A 20,888-nucleotide genomic window follows, 5' to 3' on the forward strand; every position below is an offset into this window, starting at 1 on the left:
TTCTTTAGGATTAAAATCATGCAGAACATTGGTGTTACATTTATAAAAACTGGTCAGTATTCAGATGCCATTAATTCATTTGAGCACATCATGAGTATGGCACCAAATCTGAAGGCAGGCTTCAACCTAATTCTTAGTTACTTTGCTGTTGGAGATCGAGACAAAATGAAGAAGGCATTCCAAAAACTGATTGCTGTTCCGTTAGAAATTGATGAAGATGATAAATATATTTCACCAAGTGTGAGTATAAGAAGACTGCTGTGGAGCCAGCTACCAGTTATCTGTGCTTTTCTGTTTCTAGAAATGAAGAAGTTGGAATGCGTGACCTTTTAGGTTTCTTCTAGCCCTATATTAATATGTTTTAATTAATTAAATTTAATTAATGTGCTTTTACCAGTTTTATTTGCTATTTAAATTAGGTTGACATTGCGACTCTGTTGAAATAGGGCTAGAGACTATGATTGAAGAATGACTTTACAATTTTAGTGAAAAAAGAGAAAATCTTACAAAATATAAGATTACATGCCATTCTTTAAGAATACTATCTTGACAAAGGAACCACTAAAGCCTTTTCTTAACTGGTTTTTTTTTTCAGTCATTGTTGAACACAGGAAACTAAAACTGTATGTACTAAGTAGATCAAAAATGAAAAGAAGTCCTTATCCTTCACATAGAATGCAGGAAAATACAAAAGTCATATTTTCAGAGACCTGAGGAGGAAATAATATATAATGTTAAGGGAAAAACCAAGGGAAAAAAGAAAGAAATATACATACCCATACATGGACATAAACTGGAAGGAAATACAGTAAAATAGAAATAGTTTCTAGACAGTGAGATAATTTTTCTTAATATTTTAAAAATATTTTTCAGGTTTTTACATATAAAGTATTGGTATTCTGCTCTGTTATTTTATATTAAGCCAAACTATATGAAAATGCCTGTGTTTATCAAAATGGTATAATAATGGCAATTTCATAAATGGAACTTAACATATTTTCTTAATAGATTATAAATGTATTACAACATAGTGGTTGGCTCCATCACTCAGAACTTACTCTTCTTATGCCTCAGCTTCTTTATACATAATATAAGGCTAATTATACTAACCTACCATATAGGGTTGTGAGGATTAAATGAGGTATATAAAATGCTTACAAGAACCTGGGTGGCTCAGTGGGTTAAGCCGCTGCCTTCGGCTCGGGTCATGATCTCAGGGTCCTGGGATCGAGTCCCGCGTCGGGCTCTCTGCTCAGCAGGGAGCCTGCTTCCTCCTCTCTCTCTGCCTGCTTCTCCATCTACTTGATTTCTCTCTGTCAAATAAATAAATAAAATCTTTAAAAAAAAAATAAAATGCTTACAAGAGTACCTGTAACATCGTAAGTGCTAAGTAAACATTAACTACTATATATTATTTTCATATTGAGAAAAAATATCTTACCAAAAAATTATCTGTATTCTTAGGAGAGAGTAGAGATATTGATTACTAAGGAATTTGATGATCATTAAAGTATTTATATTTGAGTTTAGAGTTTATGTCACACAGCTTCTGTGTACTTGGTCCTATTCTATCCAGTCTGACCTTTTATCAGTTGCTCAGAATCTGTTTGTTCAAGGAGAATGTAATTGATAATCAGAAATGAGAAGAAAAGTTCTGCTTTATGCAAGGGAAAATAGCTTAGAAAGATTAATTTACTTTCCATTTTATGTAACTGCTTAGTGGTGAGGTTGATTAGAAATCCAAGTTCTTGGTATTTACTTCTGAATTGATCTTTTTTTTTTTCCAATTTTATTTTCCCAGGATGACCCACACACTAACTTAGTGATTGAAGCTATAAAAAATGATCATCTAAGGCAAATGGAACGTGAAAGGTAATATTTTGTGCCTTACCAAATAGGTTTAATTTTTATAAAAGAATTTAATGTACATTCTGATTATTTCCCTCAAAACTTGTTATACTCAGTATATTTCTCCAATAAGGCTATTGTTTCACCATTTCTATATATTACTAGATTCTCTTTCTGCCTTCAAGATAATCATAGTCCTCAGGCTGATCCCAATTATTCTTACTCAATAACTCTTACTGTTTTCTTGTAATTTGTTTTCTCTCTGAATTTGGTGTAATATTAGAACTTTGCTCATATTACTTTTATTTAAAAAATTATATATTTATGTATTTTTGCCCACCTTCCCAATTAAATTTCATCTCCCAAAGACAAAATTTTGCTTATTTCTTCCTTCCTTCAATATAGTACCTAGTCTCTGCCAAGTATGGTCTGAAAGTTCTGATATTTACGGTATATGTATTAGGAGTATATCACATGGCAGAGGGCCCTTAATTATTTTAATTGTGGTAAAAAACACAAACATAAAATTTGCCATCTTTATTATGGCACATAAGACTTCTTGGTTTGGTAATGTTTTGTGCATTAACATTGTTTTATAACCAATCTTCAGAACTCTGTGTGTGTGTGTGTGTGTGTGTGTGTGTAAGTGTTAGGTCATATACTAATTCTGTTTATTCATTTTTAATTCTAGTGTCATTAAGGTTATATTAATTTCAGATGTACAGTTCTATACATTAGTCAGTGCTCATCATGATAAGTTTACTCTTAGTCCCTCTCAACTATTTCATCCCAGAACTCTATATCTTCTCAAATTGCAATTTTATCCATTGAACAGCTCTCTAGGTCCTGCCCTCAACACCTGGCAACCACCATTCTACTTACTGTGCTATGAATTGACTTTATTTACCTCATGTAAATGGAATTACAGTATTTGTGACTGGCTTAGTACATTTATCCTAATGTCCTCAAGGGTCATCCATGTTGTGGCATGTAACAGAATTTCCTTCCTTTGTAAAGCTAAATAATATTCCATTATATGTATAGAAGGCCCTTAATTTTTAGAAAGTTTAATATTAAAAATACTAATGGGAAGATGGAGTAGACATAGTTTTCTCCTGTTCTTCCCACTAAGTACAAATAAAAACCCTGAAAGTTATATATAAAACAAATACAAGAAAGGTGAAGAGAAAAGGACAGATTAGGAAGGGAGTTCAGGACTTGAGGAACAACATGGCAGTGAGTTCCCCTCATGTTTCCCAAACTTGGAGCTGAAGAAGCAAGCAATCAGAAAATGACAATGGTTGTATTAAAAAAAAAAAAAAAAAAAAAAGCCCCCAAGATTTGAGACAAATACCACACACACACACACACACACACACACAGACTGTAGCCCCACTCCCATGCATGCCAACAAAAGTCAAGTGACAGCCTAGCTTTCTACACCGATAAGGCTGTAAAGAGGTACACATACCCCAAAAGTCCAAGTAGGGAGCCAGGACTTTAATCTGATAGGCCCTTAATGAGTCCCATCACTCTGGTGTCAACAGACAGCACACAGGAGCCTGGAATTCCACTTCATGTGGCAGCGTGAAGACCTCTCCCTCTCTTTTGGTGTCAGAGAAAATAATAGAGGGTCAGAATTTTCATCATCATTCAGTGGTAACAAGCCCACCCCACTGTGGTGTCAGCAATCACCATGGTAGAAGCAGGAACTCCTGCCCTACCCAGGAGACACAGGGACTTCTTCCCATGTTGGTTGTCAAAGGAAGTTGTATTGGGAACCTAGGCATCTATTATCTGATGATAATGAGGTGGTGTCTCTTCTTCCCCTGTTGGAACCATGTCAAAAAAGCCAGCTGAAACAGAAAATTTAAATAAAAATTTGGAGTATTATAGTGCAGAAATGTCCCAAGTTTTGATCAAGAATACTAGTCATACCAAGAACCAGGATTCATTTCATTTCAAACCAAATGAAAAATCGAATCAGTAGATGCCAGCACTGACACAACAGAGATATCAGAATTATCCGACAAATTTTAAATCAGCCATGATGAAAATGTTTGAACAAGTGATTATGAACATTGGTGAATGGGTTCAATGGGAGAATAAAGGAGATATGGAAAGATTCAGTGAACCGGAATATGGAAAATAGATATTACCCAATCTGAACAACAGAGAGAAGATAGAGTAAAAACAGAAATGAACAGAGCCTAAGTGACATCTGGGACTAAAGCAAAAGATCTGCAATTTTTGTCATCAATGTCTTAGGAGAAGGAGATTGGACAAAGAAATAATGGCTGGTAACTCCTGAAATTTAGCTAGAGAAATAAATACACAATACAAGAAACAATAAATACCAAAGAGAATAAACCCAAGGAAATCCATGTGAAGATACATCATGATTAAACTTGTGAAAATTAAAGACAAAGTCTTGAAAGGAGACAGTAAAAAACAACACTTAAGGGAAAGTAATTAGAATGATAGTGGGAAAGTCCTAATAACCTAAGCTCCTGAATTAATAAACTAGAAAAATAAAGAATAGAAATCATTGACATTGAAAAAAAACCAGTGAAAAATATAGAGCTGATTTTTTGAATACATGAATAAAATTAATAAACTTACAGCAAAACTGATAAGAAATCACAGCTTGCCAGTATTAGGAACAAAACAGGAGATATCTCTATAGGCTCTGTATACATCAAAAGGATAATAATGGAACAAACAACCTACAACCTACAAACAACCCTACACCCACAAAGTTGACAATTTAGACAAAATGGACCACTTTCTTGAAAAACGCAAGTGTCCACAACTCACCTGATATGAAATAGATCATTTGAATAGCCCTGTAAATATTTAATTTGTAATTTTAAACCTCCCCCCCCAAATCTCCAGGCTCACATGGTTTTACTAGAGAAATCTAAAAGATGCCTAAAAAACAATTAACATCAATTCTATACAACTTCTTCCAGAAAATATTCATTTTATGAGGCTGGCATTCCCCTGATACCAAAACAAGACAAAGACAGTACAAAAAAAGGAGGGGTTGGGGAGATAATAGATCAATATTGTCTAGAGATAATATCTTATGAATATAGATGCAAAAATCCCAAAGAAAATATTAGTAAGCCAAAAATACAAACAAAATATAAAAGGAATTGTGTACCATGACAAAATGGGATTTATCCTAGGAGTGCAAAATTGGTTTACTCTGTAAAAACCAATGAGTATAATAGAGGATATCAATAAAGATACAGATGTCGTGAAAAGAAGGGCCATCTGTACCCCAATGTTTATAGCAGCAATGGCCACAGTCGCCAAACTATGGAAAGAACCAAGATGCCCTTCAACGGATGAATGGATAAGGAAGATGTGGTCCATATACACTATGGAGTATTATGCCTCCATCAGAAAGGATGAATACCCAACTTTTGTAGCAACATGGACGGGACTGGAAGAGATTATGCTGAGTGAAATAAGTCAAGCAGAGAGAGTCAATTATCATATGGTTTCACTTATTTGTGGAGCATAACAAATAGCATGGAGGACAAGGGGCGTTAGAGAGGAGTAGGGAATTTGGGTAAATTGGAAGGGGAGGTGAACCATGAGAGACTATGGACTCTGAAAAACAGTCTGAGGGGTTTGAAGTGGCGGGGGGGTGGGAGGTTGGGGTACCAGGTGGTGGGTATTATAGAGGGCACGGCTTGCATGGAGCACTGGGTGTGGTGAAAAAATAATGAATACTGTTTTTCTGAAAATAAATAAATTGGAAAAAAAAAAGGATATCAATAAAGAAAAAAAAATTTTTTTTACAAAATCCAATATGCTTTCATGGAAACAAACTAAAACACCTCAACAGGCTAACAATAGAAAGGGATTTCCTCAATCTGATAAGGACATTTATGAAAAGCCCAGTTTGACATGCTTAATGGTGAAAAACTGCATGATTAGACCCTTAGAACAGGAACAATATAAGGCTATTCCCTGTCACTAATTCAACATTGCACTCAGGGTCCTACCCATGGAAATTAGGCAAAAAAGGAAGTAAGAGACATCCAGATTGGAGAGGAAGAAGCAAAATTATCTCTGTTTACAGATTACATGTTCTTATATGTGGAATATCCTACATAAATTTTAGAATCCACTAAAAAGCAATTTTAACTAATATACAAGTTCAGCAAGCTTGCAGAGTAAGATATCGATATATAGGAATTAGTACTATAGAAATATATACTAGCAATGTACTAGCCAAAATGAAATTCATAATTACATTTACAGTAGCATAAAAATAATTAAGAATAAGTTTACCAAGTGAAGTATAAAATTCATACTCTGTAGAGTATAAAACATTACTGAAGTATATGCTAAGTAAATGGGAAGACATCACATTTCTATGGATAGGTACTTAATGTTAAGATGACAGTGCTCCCCAAATTATTTTATAGATGGAGTGTAATCCATATCAGAATCTGAGCAGTGGTTTTTTTAGAAAGTGACAAATTGATCCTAAAATTCATATGGAAATCTAAGGGATCCCAAGTTGCCAAAACAATACTAGTGCATAAACAATTTTGGAACACTGAAAGTTAAATTAAATTAAAAAAAAGAAAAAGAAGAGCAAAAGTGGAAGCTCATACTCCAAAAGAAGAGCAAAATTGGAGGGCTCATACTCCAAAACACAAATCAAGTATAGTAGTACTTCATGCTAGTAGCATAAAAATAGGCATAGAAATCATTGGAATGGGATTGAAGGTCCAGAAAAAACTTGTACATTTATAATTAATAAAAGCGCCAGGATAGTTTGATGGAGAAAAGATAGTCTTTTCAACAAATGTTGCTGGGAAAATTGGATATCCTCATGCAAAAGAATGAAGTTGGGTCTGTCTCATACCATACACAAAAATTACTACAAAATGGATCATAGACCTAACTGTAAGAGCTCAGAACTATAAATTCTTAGGGGGAAAAAAGCAGTATCATTCATCTTGTATTAAGCAGTGATTTTTGTTTTGTTTTAATACCAGTTTTTTTTATTATTATTATTATGTTAATCCAGTGTTTCTTCTATTTGTCAGCCTGCACTGAAAAGAAAGATGAGCTGTTGATCCAGAAGGCAGTTGTGGCTTGCTAATCCCATTTCCTAGCCATGGTTGTCAACCTGACTTACAGACAGATTTCTAGTGTAGCTGTCCACTATATAGTAGACTTTCATGGTGTGTTAGCCTTGATAGGTAATGTTTATACTTAAAAAAAATCCAAACTCTTTATACCAAGTCTCTCAATAAAACTTTTTTGTTTGTTTGATATAGGAAAGCCATGGCAGAAAAATACATCATGACAGCCGCAAAACTCATTGCTCCTGTAATTGAAACATCTTTTGCTGTAGGTTATGATTGGTAAGAGAGAAATTCAGTATAACTGGATGGATATGATGTTTTCATAATTTATACATTTATTGATTTAAACTTTTATTAGAAAAGTAATTATGAATATTGATTTCTACTTATCAGGAAAATAATTTGTGGTAAAATCAATATAAGGCATTCTGAAAGTTCTACTGTATTTTTATTATTGCTTATGTCATTTCTTAAATAGTAAGTCAGGTGTGCTACCATTCAATATAAGGATGCATAATTCCACAGTACAAATCCAGCCTGTATTCTCTTCCATTTTACTGTACCTTTTCTCATTTTTTTCCTTCTCTACCTGAAGTTTGTCAGTAGAACTGAAACTTTCTTCCCTGAGGAATAGCTCTCGTACCTAAAGGGGCTGTTGTCTCCTGATGTAATGTATTTCCTAAATAGAAGTTAGGAGTTTTGTTAGAGTTGGAAAAATCTTGGATTATTTGTTGGATGAGTAGTGAATTTGTTTTCTTTGACCCAGTACAGGAATCCCCTTTGTAGCATCCCATATAGGTGGCCGTTTAACTTCTGCTTGGAGTCTTCTGGTATTCAGCTTATTTCTGAACATCTTTAAGGGTTACAAAAATCTTTGTATTGAACCCAAAATTGCCCCTCGTGGAACTTTTTTCTGTGATCTTTCAAGCAAACATAGACTGAGTCTATGACCTCTTCTGTATGGTACCTTACAGAGTTTTAAAAATCCAAGATACATATACATAGTTACAAAGCCAAGTACAGAAGGTTTAACTGTTCTTCTCTTTCTTTCTTTCACTCGTCCATTACACAGTCCATTCTCTATAAGTATGAGCTTGGGCTTTGTTTTGCTTTCTTGTTTTCTAAGTACATTTCATGTTTCTTCTTGCTAGACATAACTTGTTTTCTTTAGCATATTATTACCATCTTTCAGATGCTTACCTATTCTGTTTATTCCTTGGAGTCCATTCTATTCCTTGGAATACGTTGTCTCCCTGGTTTAATTTGTACTGGAGGCGTCACAGTTGATCCGTGATGTTTTGTTTTTATTGGTATTTCCAGTTCCTGGCTCTCTTTTTTTGCATTTTTTGCTTCTGTTGCAGACTCAGGTTTTCTTGGCGTTCTCTCTTACAGAATAGCTCTCTCTGCCTCAGTTTCTATATCATGGTTACTGTATTGGCCTGCTGTTAAATATCTTGGGGATTACTGTCATTTTTCTCCTGGTTTGGATCTTTTTCCCTTGTTTACCACTTTATTTTTTCCTTTATTTCATCCCTAATTAATCCTTTTAAGATCTTTCTATGCATGTCTGTAAATGTGCAGTTCTGTTCTCATTCCTGATTGATCATTTATTTTATGAGGTAAAAAATTTTAAATTTTAAGTTGTATCTTTGTTTTAGAAGTTTAAAAGCATTTCTTCATTGTTAGCTAATATTGTTGCAGATTAGAAGTCTAATACTAGACTCATCTTTGTTATTTGTAGGTGACCTGTGTTTTCTTTCTGATGATTTTTAGAATTTCCTCTGTAGCTTTTGTTATTCTGAAATTTCATAATGGTATGTTTATGTATGTCTTTTTTTTCTGTCTTCCTCCTAAGCACTCAACAGACCCCTCAATTTGTAGTCTGTTGTTTACTTTCAATTTGGGGAAATTGTGTTATATTATTTCCTTGGTAATTTATTTCCTTCTTCTCTACTTATAAATTTCTATCAATTGGGTTTGAGACTCTCTTGTCACTTATCTTTCTTATACTTTCCATCCTTTAGCTTTGCTTTGCTTTCGGGGAGACTTTCTTGACTTTCTCATCCAACTCTTCCATTTAATTATTTTGTTCATGCATTTTTATTTTGTATTTATAAGAGCATTTTCATTATCTTTGCTTGTCTGGTTAAGGGGAGTCTGCGGGCTTTGCTTCACACAGAGATGGAGTGCTCAGTGATTCCATAAGAGCCCTGTAGGCAGGCACCCTGATTCAGCCACCTTCTCAACTCATCTCCTCAATTGCCGTCCCTGAATCCCAGTCTCACCTGGATTCAGTAGAGGCAGGAAACTCTCTCCTCTGCTTTCTTAGTGTCACTTCCTTTTTTTCTTCTTTATAATCCAGTAGTTTCTCATTCTTCCAGAAGTTGTATTTGCTCATGTTTTGAATCAGAAGTTTTGCCAGTTAGTGCCAATAGTGATGAAAGGACTTTCTTCAGAGTTTTTTTTTCTCTTTTCAGATACACAGTTCAGATTCTTTACTCATTTCAGATATAATGTGTTTTTCTAGAATGACTGGTTTTCTACCTGACTAGTTGCCTGCCTAGTTTATAAATGAGTCCCTTAAAATGTGTCCCTATATGTGTACACAGTACTCCACTTGTGTTTTGAATGGTGTTATAGTACAACAGAATCACTGTGTCCCTTTTTGTGGGCACCAAACTGTGGTTGTAACCAAAGATTTCCTTGATCTGGGGGGCAACCACCTCACAATAAATGAACTCTATTTATTTATCTTTAATTATGCTGAATAGTATGTATTATTTGTTTTACTATTATTAAATCTAACCTGAATTCTCTTAAAGTTTACTAGGTATACATATTAATTTTTTTAAGGATTTTATTTATTTATTTGACAGAAACAGACACAGCGAGAGAGGGAGCGCAGGCAGGGAGAGTGGGAGAAGGAGAAGCAGGCTTCCTGCTAAACAGGGAGTCCGAGGCAGGGCTCAGTTCCAGGACTCTGGGATCACGACCTGAGCTGAAGGCAGACGCTTAATGACTGAGCTACCCAGGCACCCCTACATATTAATTTTTAATGTTTTTAACTTTTCAAAAATATGATTATAACTATGTCTTTGCAACGTAGCAGTTGAGTGAAATTTTGAACATTTATCCAATGCCAACCAGTTTGACTGATATTTTCTACTAAATTAACATTTACCATCTATTAAATTAACATTTCTACTAAATTAACAATTTCTACTAAATTAACATAACCATACTGTTTTCCATAGCGACTGTACCAGTTTACATTTTCACGTACAGTACACAAGGGTTCCTTTTTCTCTAACACTCATGTCTTGTCTTTTTTCTTTTTTTTTTAAAGATTTTATTTATTTATTTATTTGACAGAGAGAGATCACAAATAGACAGAGAGGCAGGCAGAGAGAGAGAGGGAAGCAGGCTCCCTGCTGAGCAGAGAGCCCGATGCGGGACTCGATCCCAGGACCCTGAGATCATGACCTGAGCCGAAGGCAGCAGCCCAACCCACTGAGCCACCCAGGCGCCCCAATGTCTTCTCTTTTTATTGAGGCTTTTTCTCATGAATCGTTAAATTTGCATTTATTGAGATGATCTTATGATTTTTATCTTTCATTCTGTTAATGTGATGTTCCATAGTTAGTGGTTTGCACATATTGAACTATATTTGCATTCCAGGGATAAATCTCATTTGACCTTGGTATTTATAAGAACATTTGCTTTTAATCCTTTTAATATGCTGTTGAATTCAGTTTGCTCATATTTTGTTGATGATGTTTGCATATAAATATTCATCAGGGATATTGTCCTATAGTTTCCTCTTGCTGTAATGTTCTTACCTAGTTTTGGTAATGGATAGTGTTGGCCTCATAAAATGAGTTTGGGAATTTTCCCCCTTAGTTTTTTTAGAGTTTGAGAAGGATTGGCTTAGAATTGACCAGTGAAACCATATATATGATCCTGGCTGTTCAAATTTTCTTTTTCTTCCCAATTAAGTTTGGGAAGTTATATGTTTCTAGAAATTTATTGATTTCTTCTAGGCTGTCCAATTTATTGGCATATGATTTTTCCTAATATTCTCTTGTACTCTCTTCTATTTCTTTGGTGTCGGTTGTTTCTCCTCTTTCATTTCTAATTTTGTTTGAGCACTTTTTTAAATGAGTCTGGCTAAAGGTTTGTCAATTTTATTGATCTTTTCAAAGAACCAGCGCCTGGTTTCATTGAACTGTTCTGTTGGGGTTTTTTTTTAGTCTCTATTTCATTTATTCCTGCTCTAATCTTTATTATTTCCTTTCTACTACTGGTTTTGGGTTTTGTTCATTCTTCTTTTCTTGCTTCTTTAGGTGTAAGGTTATATTGTTGATTTGAGATTCTCCTGCTTCTTGAGGTAGGCCTGGATTGCTATAAACTTACCTCTTAGAACCACTTTTGTTGCATTCTAAAGATTTAGGGTCATTGTATTTTCATTATTATTTATTTCTATGTATTTTTTATTGCTTCTTTGATTTCTCGATTGACCCATTCACTGTTAGTACCATGTTATTTGGTCTCCATGTATTTGTGGTCTTTCCAGATTTTTTTCCTCTGGTTGATTTCTAGTTTCATAGTGCTGTAGTCAGAAATAATGCATGGAATGACTTTGATCTTTTTTTATTTTTTTATTTTTTTAAAGATTTTATTTATTTATTTGACAGACAGAGATCACAAGTAGGCAGAGAGTCAGGCAGAGAGAGGGGAAGGGAAGCAGGATCCCTGCTGAGCAGAGAGCCCGATGCGGGGCTCGATCCCAGGACCCTGGAATCATGACCTGAGCCAAAGGCAGAGGCTTTAACCCACTGAACCACCCAGGCGCCCCTGATTTTTTTAATTTCTTGAGGCTTGTTTTGTGGCCTAATATGTGATCTCTTGTGGAAAATGGTCCATGTCACTTGAAATGAATGTGTATTTTGCTGTTTTAAGATAGAATGTTCTGAGTATATCTGTTTATTCCATCTAGTCCAGTGTGTCATTCAAAGTCCTTTTTTCCTTGTTGATTTTCTGGTTGGGTGATCTATCCATTGACTTATCAGTTACTTCCTTTATGTTATTATTATCAATTATTTCCTTTATGTTTGTTATTGAACACTTTAAGTATTAAGTGCTCCCATGTCAGGTATATAAATATTTACAGTTGTTATATCTTTTTGTTGAATTGTCTCCTTAATGACTATATAGTGTCTTTTTTTGTCTCATCATAGTCTTTGTTTTAAAGTCTGTTTTATCCGATATAAGCAATGCTACCTGCTTTCTTTTCATATCCTTTTGAATGATAAATGTTTCTCCATCACATCACTTTTAGTCTGCAGGTGTCTTTAGGTCTGAAATGAGTCTCTTATTTCTAGGTCTTGTTTTTTTAATCCATTCTATCACTCTTATGTCTTTTGATTGTGGAGTGTTTAGTCTATTTACATTTACATTTACATTTGAAGTAATTATTAATAGGTATGTATTTATTGTCATTTTGTTACTTGTTTTATGCTTGTTTTTAGAGTTTTTCTCCATTCCTTTCTTCTTTTGCCTTCTTCTGTCATGATTACTTGGCTTTTTTTAGTCATATACTTGGATTCCTTTCTCTATTTTCTCTGTATCTATTACTGGTTTTTGATTTGTGATTACCATTAGGTTTGTGTATAACCTCTTCTGCATGTAGCAGTACAAATTATGTTGATGGTCACTTAAGTCTGAACCCATTATGTACTCCTCTCCTCCCCATGTTTTAGGTATATGGTATTATACTTTACATCCCTTTATTTTGTGAATCCCTTGAGTGGTATTTACAGTTATACTTATGTTTACAGCTTTTGTGAGTCCTACTTTTCTTATTCTTGCTTATGGTCTTTCACTCAGAGAGTCCCCTTTAATATTTTTTGTAGGGCTAGTTAATGGTCATAAATTCCTTTAACTTTTGTTTGTTTAAGAAATGCTTATCTCTCCTGTTCTGAATGACAACCGTGATGGATAGAGTATTCTTGTCTGCAGATTTTTTCCTTTCAGCACTTTGACCATATCATGCCACTCTCTTCTGGCCTGCTAAGTTTCTGCTGAAAAATCAACTTAGAGCCGTATAGGCTTTCCATTGTATATAACTGTCTTCTTTTCTCTTGCTGCTTTTAAAATTTTTTCTGTATTACTACTTTTTGCCATTTTAATTATTATGTACCTTGGCATGGACCTCCTTGAGTTAATTTTGTTGGGGCATCTTTGTGCCTCTTGGGCCTGAATTTCTGTTTCCTTCCCCAGATTCAGGAAGTTTTCAACCATTATTTCTTTAAATAAATTTCTGCCCCCTGTTCTCTCTCTCTTGTCCTTTTGGAATCCTTATAATGCCAGTGTTATTACATTTGATGGTGTCTTTGAATTTCTTAAGTCTGATCTAATTTTGCATAACTTTTTCTATGTCATCTTTTCAGCCTGATTACTTCCAATTACATTGTCCTCCAGTTTGCCACTTCGTTCTTTTGGTTCCTCTGGTCCGTTATTTATTTCCTCTAGTATATTTTTAATTTCATTTACTGTGTTCCACTCTCTGATTGGTTGTTTTTCACCTCGTGTTTATGATCTCACTTATGTCCTCCAGTCTTCCCTTAAGTCTGATGAATATCTTTATGATCATTACTTTAAATTCTGTAGTAGGCATATTACATATTTCTGTTTCGCTTAGCTCTTGCTGTGGTTTTGCCCTGTTCTTTCATTTGGGACATATTCTTCTGTCTTCTCAGTTTGTCTAACTCTTTGTGTCTGTTTCTATGTATAAGGAAAGTCAGCTACATCTCCTACTCTTCAGAGTACCGGCCTTATGTGCCTTGCCATGCAGTATCCCCTGTTCACCAGAACCTGGCATTTCAGAGATTCTCTCCTATGTGTGATATGTTTACCCTGCTCTTGTGGTTGAGCCAGTATTTTCCTTCAGTCCAGTCATCTGCAGGGGCTTTCTTTGCCTGTAATGGGCAGTTTTTGTCCCTGTGGTTTAGTGGGCCAGTCTGCAGATGCCTTGGCTTCAGTTGAGTCAGGCCAGGCATTTGCCAGAGATGTAGTGCACCAAACTACAGGGTGTTCTCCCTGTGTTGTCCCCAAGAAGCTTCCATTGGTTTGTAGGACCTATGGTCAGAGCAGTTATCTGCCTCTTGCCCACTGCTGGGGACTCCATCTCACTGATGTGTTTATGTTTCCCTCTCTTTGGGGCAGGAGTCACTTTGGAGTGGTACTGGCCACTGGCCACTGTTGGGACTTCTTGCACACTGCCAGGCCTGTGGCACTGCCCTATATGGGCTCTGGCCAAGAGTGTGTTGGAAAGTGCAGATCTGCTAAAGGACGGCATAAAGCAGTAGGGCTGCAGTACTGTCAAGCTTTGACTACAGGTCCTCTGCAGGAGGGGCTCTGATATTTCCAGACTAAGGTGGGCTATCTAGAGGGGTGGTTTGGCAGAAGCACAACATGGGGACGGGAGAGTAGGGCTGGCAAATTATATATCAAGTCCCATAGGTGGGCATATGTTTATGCTGAGGAGCAATGGAGGGAAATGGTGCCTCTCAGTTCCTTTATTTCTGGAGGAGTTCCCCAGGGATTTATGTCCCTTTGTGATACACTCTGAATTTTCTGGGTTATTTACACCAACGGGGTGTTATGTATACATGGGAGGATGTGAGCCTAGAGTTTTCCTACTTTGCTATCTTCCCAGGAAGTCCTACATTATTCTTATATTCATTATGGTGACTTGTGACCAGTGATTACAACCTGCTGAAAGCTCAGATGATGATTAGCATTTTTTAGCAACAAAGCATTTTTAATTAAGTTATGTACACTGTTTTTTTTTTTAAAGACATAATGCTGTTTCACTCCTCATAGATTACAGTATAGTATAAACAACTTTTATATGCACTAGGAAACCAAAAAATCCATTTGACTTGCTTTATTGCAATTTTTGCTTTATTGGCAGCAGTCTGGAACTGAATCCACAGTGTCTCCAAGATATGTCCATATGTGAATTGCAAATATTTTCTCCCATTCTCTAGTTGTCTTTTCATTTTTATTTTTTGTAGTTTCTTTTGCTATATAGAACCTTTTTAGTTTGATGTAGTCCCACTTGTATCTTTTTTATTTTATTGCTTCTGCTTTAGGTGTAATAGCCAAAAATCAGTGCCAAGATCCATGTTAAGGAAGTTTTCACCTATGTTTTCTTCTAATTCACCAGTTTTCATTTCTGAATTTATTTATTTGTATCTTTCTTTTTTTCTTAGGTAGTCCAGCTAAAGATTTGTCATTTTTTTGTCTTAAAAAAAAACAAGCTCTTAGTTCTGTTTATCTTTTCTATTGTTTTCTAATCGCTTTCATTTATTTCTGATCTTTGTTACTTCTTTAATTCTACTAATTTTGAACATAGTTCTTTTTTTTAGTTCCTTGAGGTATTAAGTTAGGTTGTTTATTTATGATTTTTTTTCTTAATGTAGGTATTTATTACTATAAGCTTCCCTCTTGTAACTGTTTTTGCTGTATACCATAAGTTTTAGTATGTTTTGTTTCCATGTGTTTCAAGGTATTTTTTTAATTTCCCTTTCGATATCTTATTTGACCCACTGGTTGTTCAGGAGTGTAATTTTTTTAACTCTCCATATTGTGAATTTTCTGGTTTTTCTCTTATTATTGATTTCTAGTTTCATATTATTGTTGGAAAAGATTCTTAAGTATAATTTCAGTCTTCTTACATTTGCTACATTTGTTTTGTGACCTAACATATGATCTATCCTGGGGAATATTTTGTGTGTGCTTAAGAAGGATGTGTATTCTGCTTTTGTTAGATAGAATGTTTTGTATACCCATTTGGTCTAACATATATTTCAAATCCCATGTTTTCTTACTGGTTTTCTGTCTGGATGATCTATGCATTGTTAAAAGTGAACAATGCTATTGAAATCCCCCATTATTATACTGCTGTCTACTTCTTCCCTTAGGTCTGTTAATATTTGCTTAACATATTTAAATGCTGTGATATTGAATGCATGCATATTTACAATTATTCTCTTTTTGATGAAAAGACTTCTTTATCATTACATAATGACCAATTTGTCTTTTTTTTTTTTTTAAGATTTTATTTGTTGATTTGACAGACAGATCACAAGTAGGCAGAGAGAGAAAGAGAGAGAGAGGAGAGAGCAGAGAGCCCAATATGGGGCTTAGTCCCAGGACCCTGAGATTATGACCTGAGCCGAAGGCTGAGGCTTTTAACCCACTGAACCACCCAGGCACCCCACCATTTTGTCTTTTGTTACAGTTTTGACCTGAAGTCTATTTTGTCTGATACAAGTATAGCTCTTGGTTTTTTTGTTCCACTGAGTATCTTTTTCTGTCCCTTCACTTTGAGCCTGTTTGTGTCTGTAAAGCTGAAGTGAGTCTCTTGTGTGGTTGGGACTTTTTATGCATTCAGACACTCTGTGCTTTAATTGGAGAATTTAATTCAATTATACTTAATTATTGCTAGGTGAGGCTCTTGATAGGTAATTATTAATTAATATTAGTAGTTAATAATTACTGATAGGTATAATGTCATCTTATTATTTTCTGGCGGTTTCATAGTTCCCTTGTTTCTTCTTTTTCTTTCACTGTTTTTCTTTGTGAGTTGATGATTTCCGTAGTGGTATGCTTTGATTCCCTTCATTCTGCCTCTTGTGCATCTACTATAGATTTTTGTTTACATAAAATATTTTATTGTTAAAATAGCCTCAAGCTAATGAAAACTTTGCATACAAAACCTCTACTCTTTTACATTCCCCATAATTTTACCTTCTTTTATATTGTGTATTTACCTTTTTAAATATTGTGTACCCACTAACATTATTATAGTTGTTATTTTTAATACTTTTGTCCTTTATCCTTTTGAATTATGTGATTGACATAGCTCCATATTATAATATTGCAGTATTCTGAGTTTGCTATTTAACTTTAACAATATGTTTTTTATTTTTATATGTTTTCATATTGCTAATTAGCATTCTTTCATTTTGTCTTAAACTCCTTTCACCATTTCTTGTAAGACAGGTTTAGTAGGAGTGAATTCCCTCCGCTTTTGTTTGTTTGGGAAAGTCTCTTTCATTTCTGAAAGAAAACTTTGGCAGGTAAATTATTCTTGATTGGCACCATTTTTCTTTGAGTACTTTCAGTATATCATTCCACTCTCCTCAGGCCTACAAGGTTTCTGCTAAGAAATCTGCTAATAGTCTGATGGGGGGTGTCCTTTATATGTGAGGAACTTTTTTTTCTTGCTGGTTTTAAAATTGTCTTTATCTTTTATTTTGGACAGTTTTATTATAATGTGTCTTGGAGAATTGAAATTTGGGGTTACCTATTAACTTCATAAACTTGGATGTCTGAATTTCTCACCAGATTTGGGATTCTCAACTACTCTTCTTTAAGTAGGCTTTCTGTTCCTTTCTCTTTCTTCTCCTAGACTCCAATAATGGGTAGATTTCTTTCTTTTGATGATATCCCATAATTCACATAGGCTTCTTTCATTCTTTTATTTTTCTGTTCCTCTGACTAGATAATTTAGAATGATCTGTCTTTCTTTTGCTTGGTCAGGTCTGTTGTTGAAGCTTTTTATGAGTTCTTCAGTTTAGTTACTGTGTTTTTCAATTCTTGGATTTCTGCTTTTTTTTTAATAGTTTCTATTTCCTTGTGGAACTTCTTGATTTATTCATGTGTTGTTTTCTTAATTTCATTTAGTTGTCTGTTTTCTTAAAATTGACTAAACTTTTTAAAGAGGATTATTCTAAATTCTTTGTCAGACAATTCATTGATTTCCATTTTTTTAGTCAGTCCTTAGAACTTTATTAGTTTCCTTTGGTGGTTGTATATTTTATTAATTATTTATGATCCTTATGTCCTTTTGTTGGTATCTGAGAACTTAAGGAAGTAGGTACTTCTTTTATTTTTCTGATCCTCTGACTAGATAATTTTGAATGATCTGTCTTACATTCATTATATCTTCTTTTGCTTGGTCAGGTCTGTGTTGAAGCTTTTTATGAGTTCTTCAATTTAGTTATTGTGTTTTTCAATTCTTGGATTTCTGCTTTTGTTTTTTTAATGGTTTCTATTTCCTTGTGGAACTTCTTGATTTATTCTTTTAGCCTTTATAGACTGTCTTTATGAGGTAAAGCCCTTTACAAATCAGCCTGTCCAGAAATTCTGGGTGGACCATCTGGTGTAGTACTTGAGTAGACAGGTCTGTTGTCTGCTGCCTGGATTAGTAGTGGGTGAAATCTTGTACTTGAGTACATGGGGAGCAGTCTGGTGCCTAGGTCACAAGGTGGAGCTGAAGCCTTGTTTCCCTGGGGTGTGCTCGGTGCTTGAATCTGTGTAATGGACTTGGGACCTTGGTCTTGTGGGCAGACCTGGATCCTAGGTTTCTAGGCACCAACCAGGCATTGGGAACCACTGGGGTGGACCTAGCATCTAGGTCCACAGAGGCTGTTTTGGTACTGAGACAGGCTGGAAGCCTGGTTTTGTGAGAGCCAACCTAGAGTTTGGGGCTGCAGGAGCTGGCCTGTATCCTGCAGCCCTCAGGAGATGGCATGGAGGTTGGATTTGCAGAAGTAATTATGGCACTTGGGTGGACCAAGAACCTGGGTCAGTGGGGGCTTGCTTTGAACCTGGGGGCTGACCTGGTATTTGAGATTTGGGGCTATAGTAGCTAGCCTGGTGCTGAAGTGGGTCAAAAGCTTGGGTGTACAGTAGTCATCCTTTCTCTGGGCCCAGTCATCCTGTCTATTTTGTAGGGCCAAAGTTGTTGCCTGGGAGTTGGCTGATGCTAGGATGTGTCAGGATTCTGGGTTCATGGGAGCTTGCTGGGAATCTAGAGGTTGTCTGGAACCACTGGAGCTGCTTTATCCATTGGGCCATGGACCTAAGTTTGCAGGAACCACCTTGGGCCACTGGAGCCACCAGGAACTGGAGTGAGCTGGTAACCTTGTTTCACAGGTACTATCTGTGGAGCCTGATGCCTAGGAGCCACCTGAGGTGTAGAATCCTACAGGTAGCAGGATGGGCAGGATCCTGGGTTCATAGGAGTGTGCTAGGGAGTCACCTAGGGCATTGAGAGTCAGCCTGGTATTGGGATGGTCTAGTCTAGAGTCTGCAGTTAAGTCAGACACTTACTTTACTCAACTTCTCTTGGAGAGAGGCTTTCTCTCTCCATGCCAGGCTGTCTAGGCTCGGAGGAAAAATGAAGGGGGTCTGTGAATCTATCTGTCCTCCTCAGTGTGTCTTTTCTTACATCTGATCTTCACCCAGGTGCTGTAATCCCTCACCTAGAATCCTTAGCTCTTGTGAAAATATTTTCATGCATGGATAGTCCTTAAAATCGATCTTTTGGGGAGGGTACAAGTACAAGAAATTGCTATACCACCATTTTGCTGACATCACTCCTCCAACAGTATTTTTAATGTTACGTAGTATAATATTAGTTTTAGCCAAAGAGCATAGTGATATGCATAGTGATATCATAACTATGTTATAATTCATAGGTATTTTTAAGATTTCATTTGTAAACTAAAATGTAGTAAGCCTTATTTCTTTGTGTTAACTAAGTAGGCATTTATATCTCTAGATAGAACTTGCCAGGTTTTAAAAAATATTTGCCCGATCTCAGATTATGTGAAACCCATGTTTCTAGTAACTTTGAAGCTTTCTTCAAAGCTTCATATATTTTATATATATGAATATATATAAATATAATATAAACAATATATTCATATTGTTTGATATTCATAAAGCTTACATAATATTTTTCAGAAACTGTAATATATATGTGTATATACTTATGAACATATATGCATATGTGTACATTTTATGTGATTATATACAAAAAAACTATGTGCATTTATATACCTCTGTATGTATGTATATATGTGTATTTTGAATGGAGGACAGTGATCTTTAGAGTCAACATCAGAGCTTCTGGCTATGGTTAGAAAATACTTACGGGATGCTTTGGTGGCTCAGTCAGGTAAGCATCTGCTTTCAGCTCAGGTCATGATCCCAGGGTCCTGGGATCACGTCCTGCATCAGGATCTTTGCTCAGCGGAGAACCTGGTTCTCCCTCTGCCTGCTCCTCCCCCTTGCTTGTGCGCGCGCTCTCTGTCTCTCTCTCTTTCTCTGACAAATAAAACCTTTAAAAAAAAAAAAAACTTTACATACAGGATATCATTCCATAATGGTTATTTATAAGCATCATATTTTCTCCATATCTAATTTCTTCATGTCTTGTTCTTTGTAGAATATTAAAGAAGAGGCTTTTATAAGATATAAATAACATCTGTTCAATGTTTAGAGAATGTTTAGGACTTCAAATTAAACAACAAAAAAGCATTTAAACTAAACTTACCTGATTTCTGTTCCATTTCAATAATATTTAAATGACTTCATCAAGACAAATCGTTATAGTCTTCTATTTCACTTAGTCATATTGGCTGTTATATATATAAATTTTTTTTAATGGTTTAAGGGGACAGTTTTAAAAAAGTGGTTGCTAGTTGTTTTGTTCACTGTTGACTATTTCAGCCTATTTGAAATCTGGATTATGCCAATATCTAGCTCTCAAAGCTATTAGTAAGTTAATTATAAAACCAGAAATTTTATATATTTTTACTAAAGACAGGGTCATTAATTTTGTTTCCTTCTCTCTGGGGCAATTTTCAATGGGTGTATAGCTCAGGCCTGGTATAGTATCATTCACATCCTAAATTTTGGCTAAATTTTTTTTACTTTAGCTTCAATTTATCGAGGACAGCTACTTTGGATTCTTGTTTAATACTATTGTATATTTTCTCTCAATGAGATAAGCATGAAATCATTGCCTTTTTATAGCTGAGAGAAATGAGTAGTAAAAAATGT

At 35.3% G+C, this 20,888-nt stretch overlaps 1 protein-coding gene across 4 annotated transcripts in view; it reads left to right on the top strand.

Annotated features, from left to right (window-relative positions):
* IFT88 (intraflagellar transport 88) overlaps positions 1–20,888 on the top strand; it is a 155,175-nt gene that overhangs the window by 41,632 nt on the left and 92,655 nt on the right. For all 4 annotated transcript variants that reach the window (XM_044249390.1, XM_044249391.1, XM_044249392.1 and 1 more), the window contains 3 exons: positions 9–240; positions 1,802–1,872; positions 7,158–7,244. In XM_044249390.1, coding sequence (XP_044105325.1) covers positions 9–240; positions 1,802–1,872; positions 7,158–7,244 — 390 coding nt within the window. The remainder of the gene's footprint in view (positions 1–8; positions 241–1,801; positions 1,873–7,157; positions 7,245–20,888) is intronic.

The sequence above is a fragment of the Neovison vison genome, chromosome 5, assembly GCF_020171115.1.
Source record: "Neovison vison isolate M4711 chromosome 5, ASM_NN_V1, whole genome shotgun sequence".
Taxonomy (NCBI): domain Eukaryota; kingdom Metazoa; phylum Chordata; class Mammalia; order Carnivora; family Mustelidae; genus Neogale; species Neogale vison.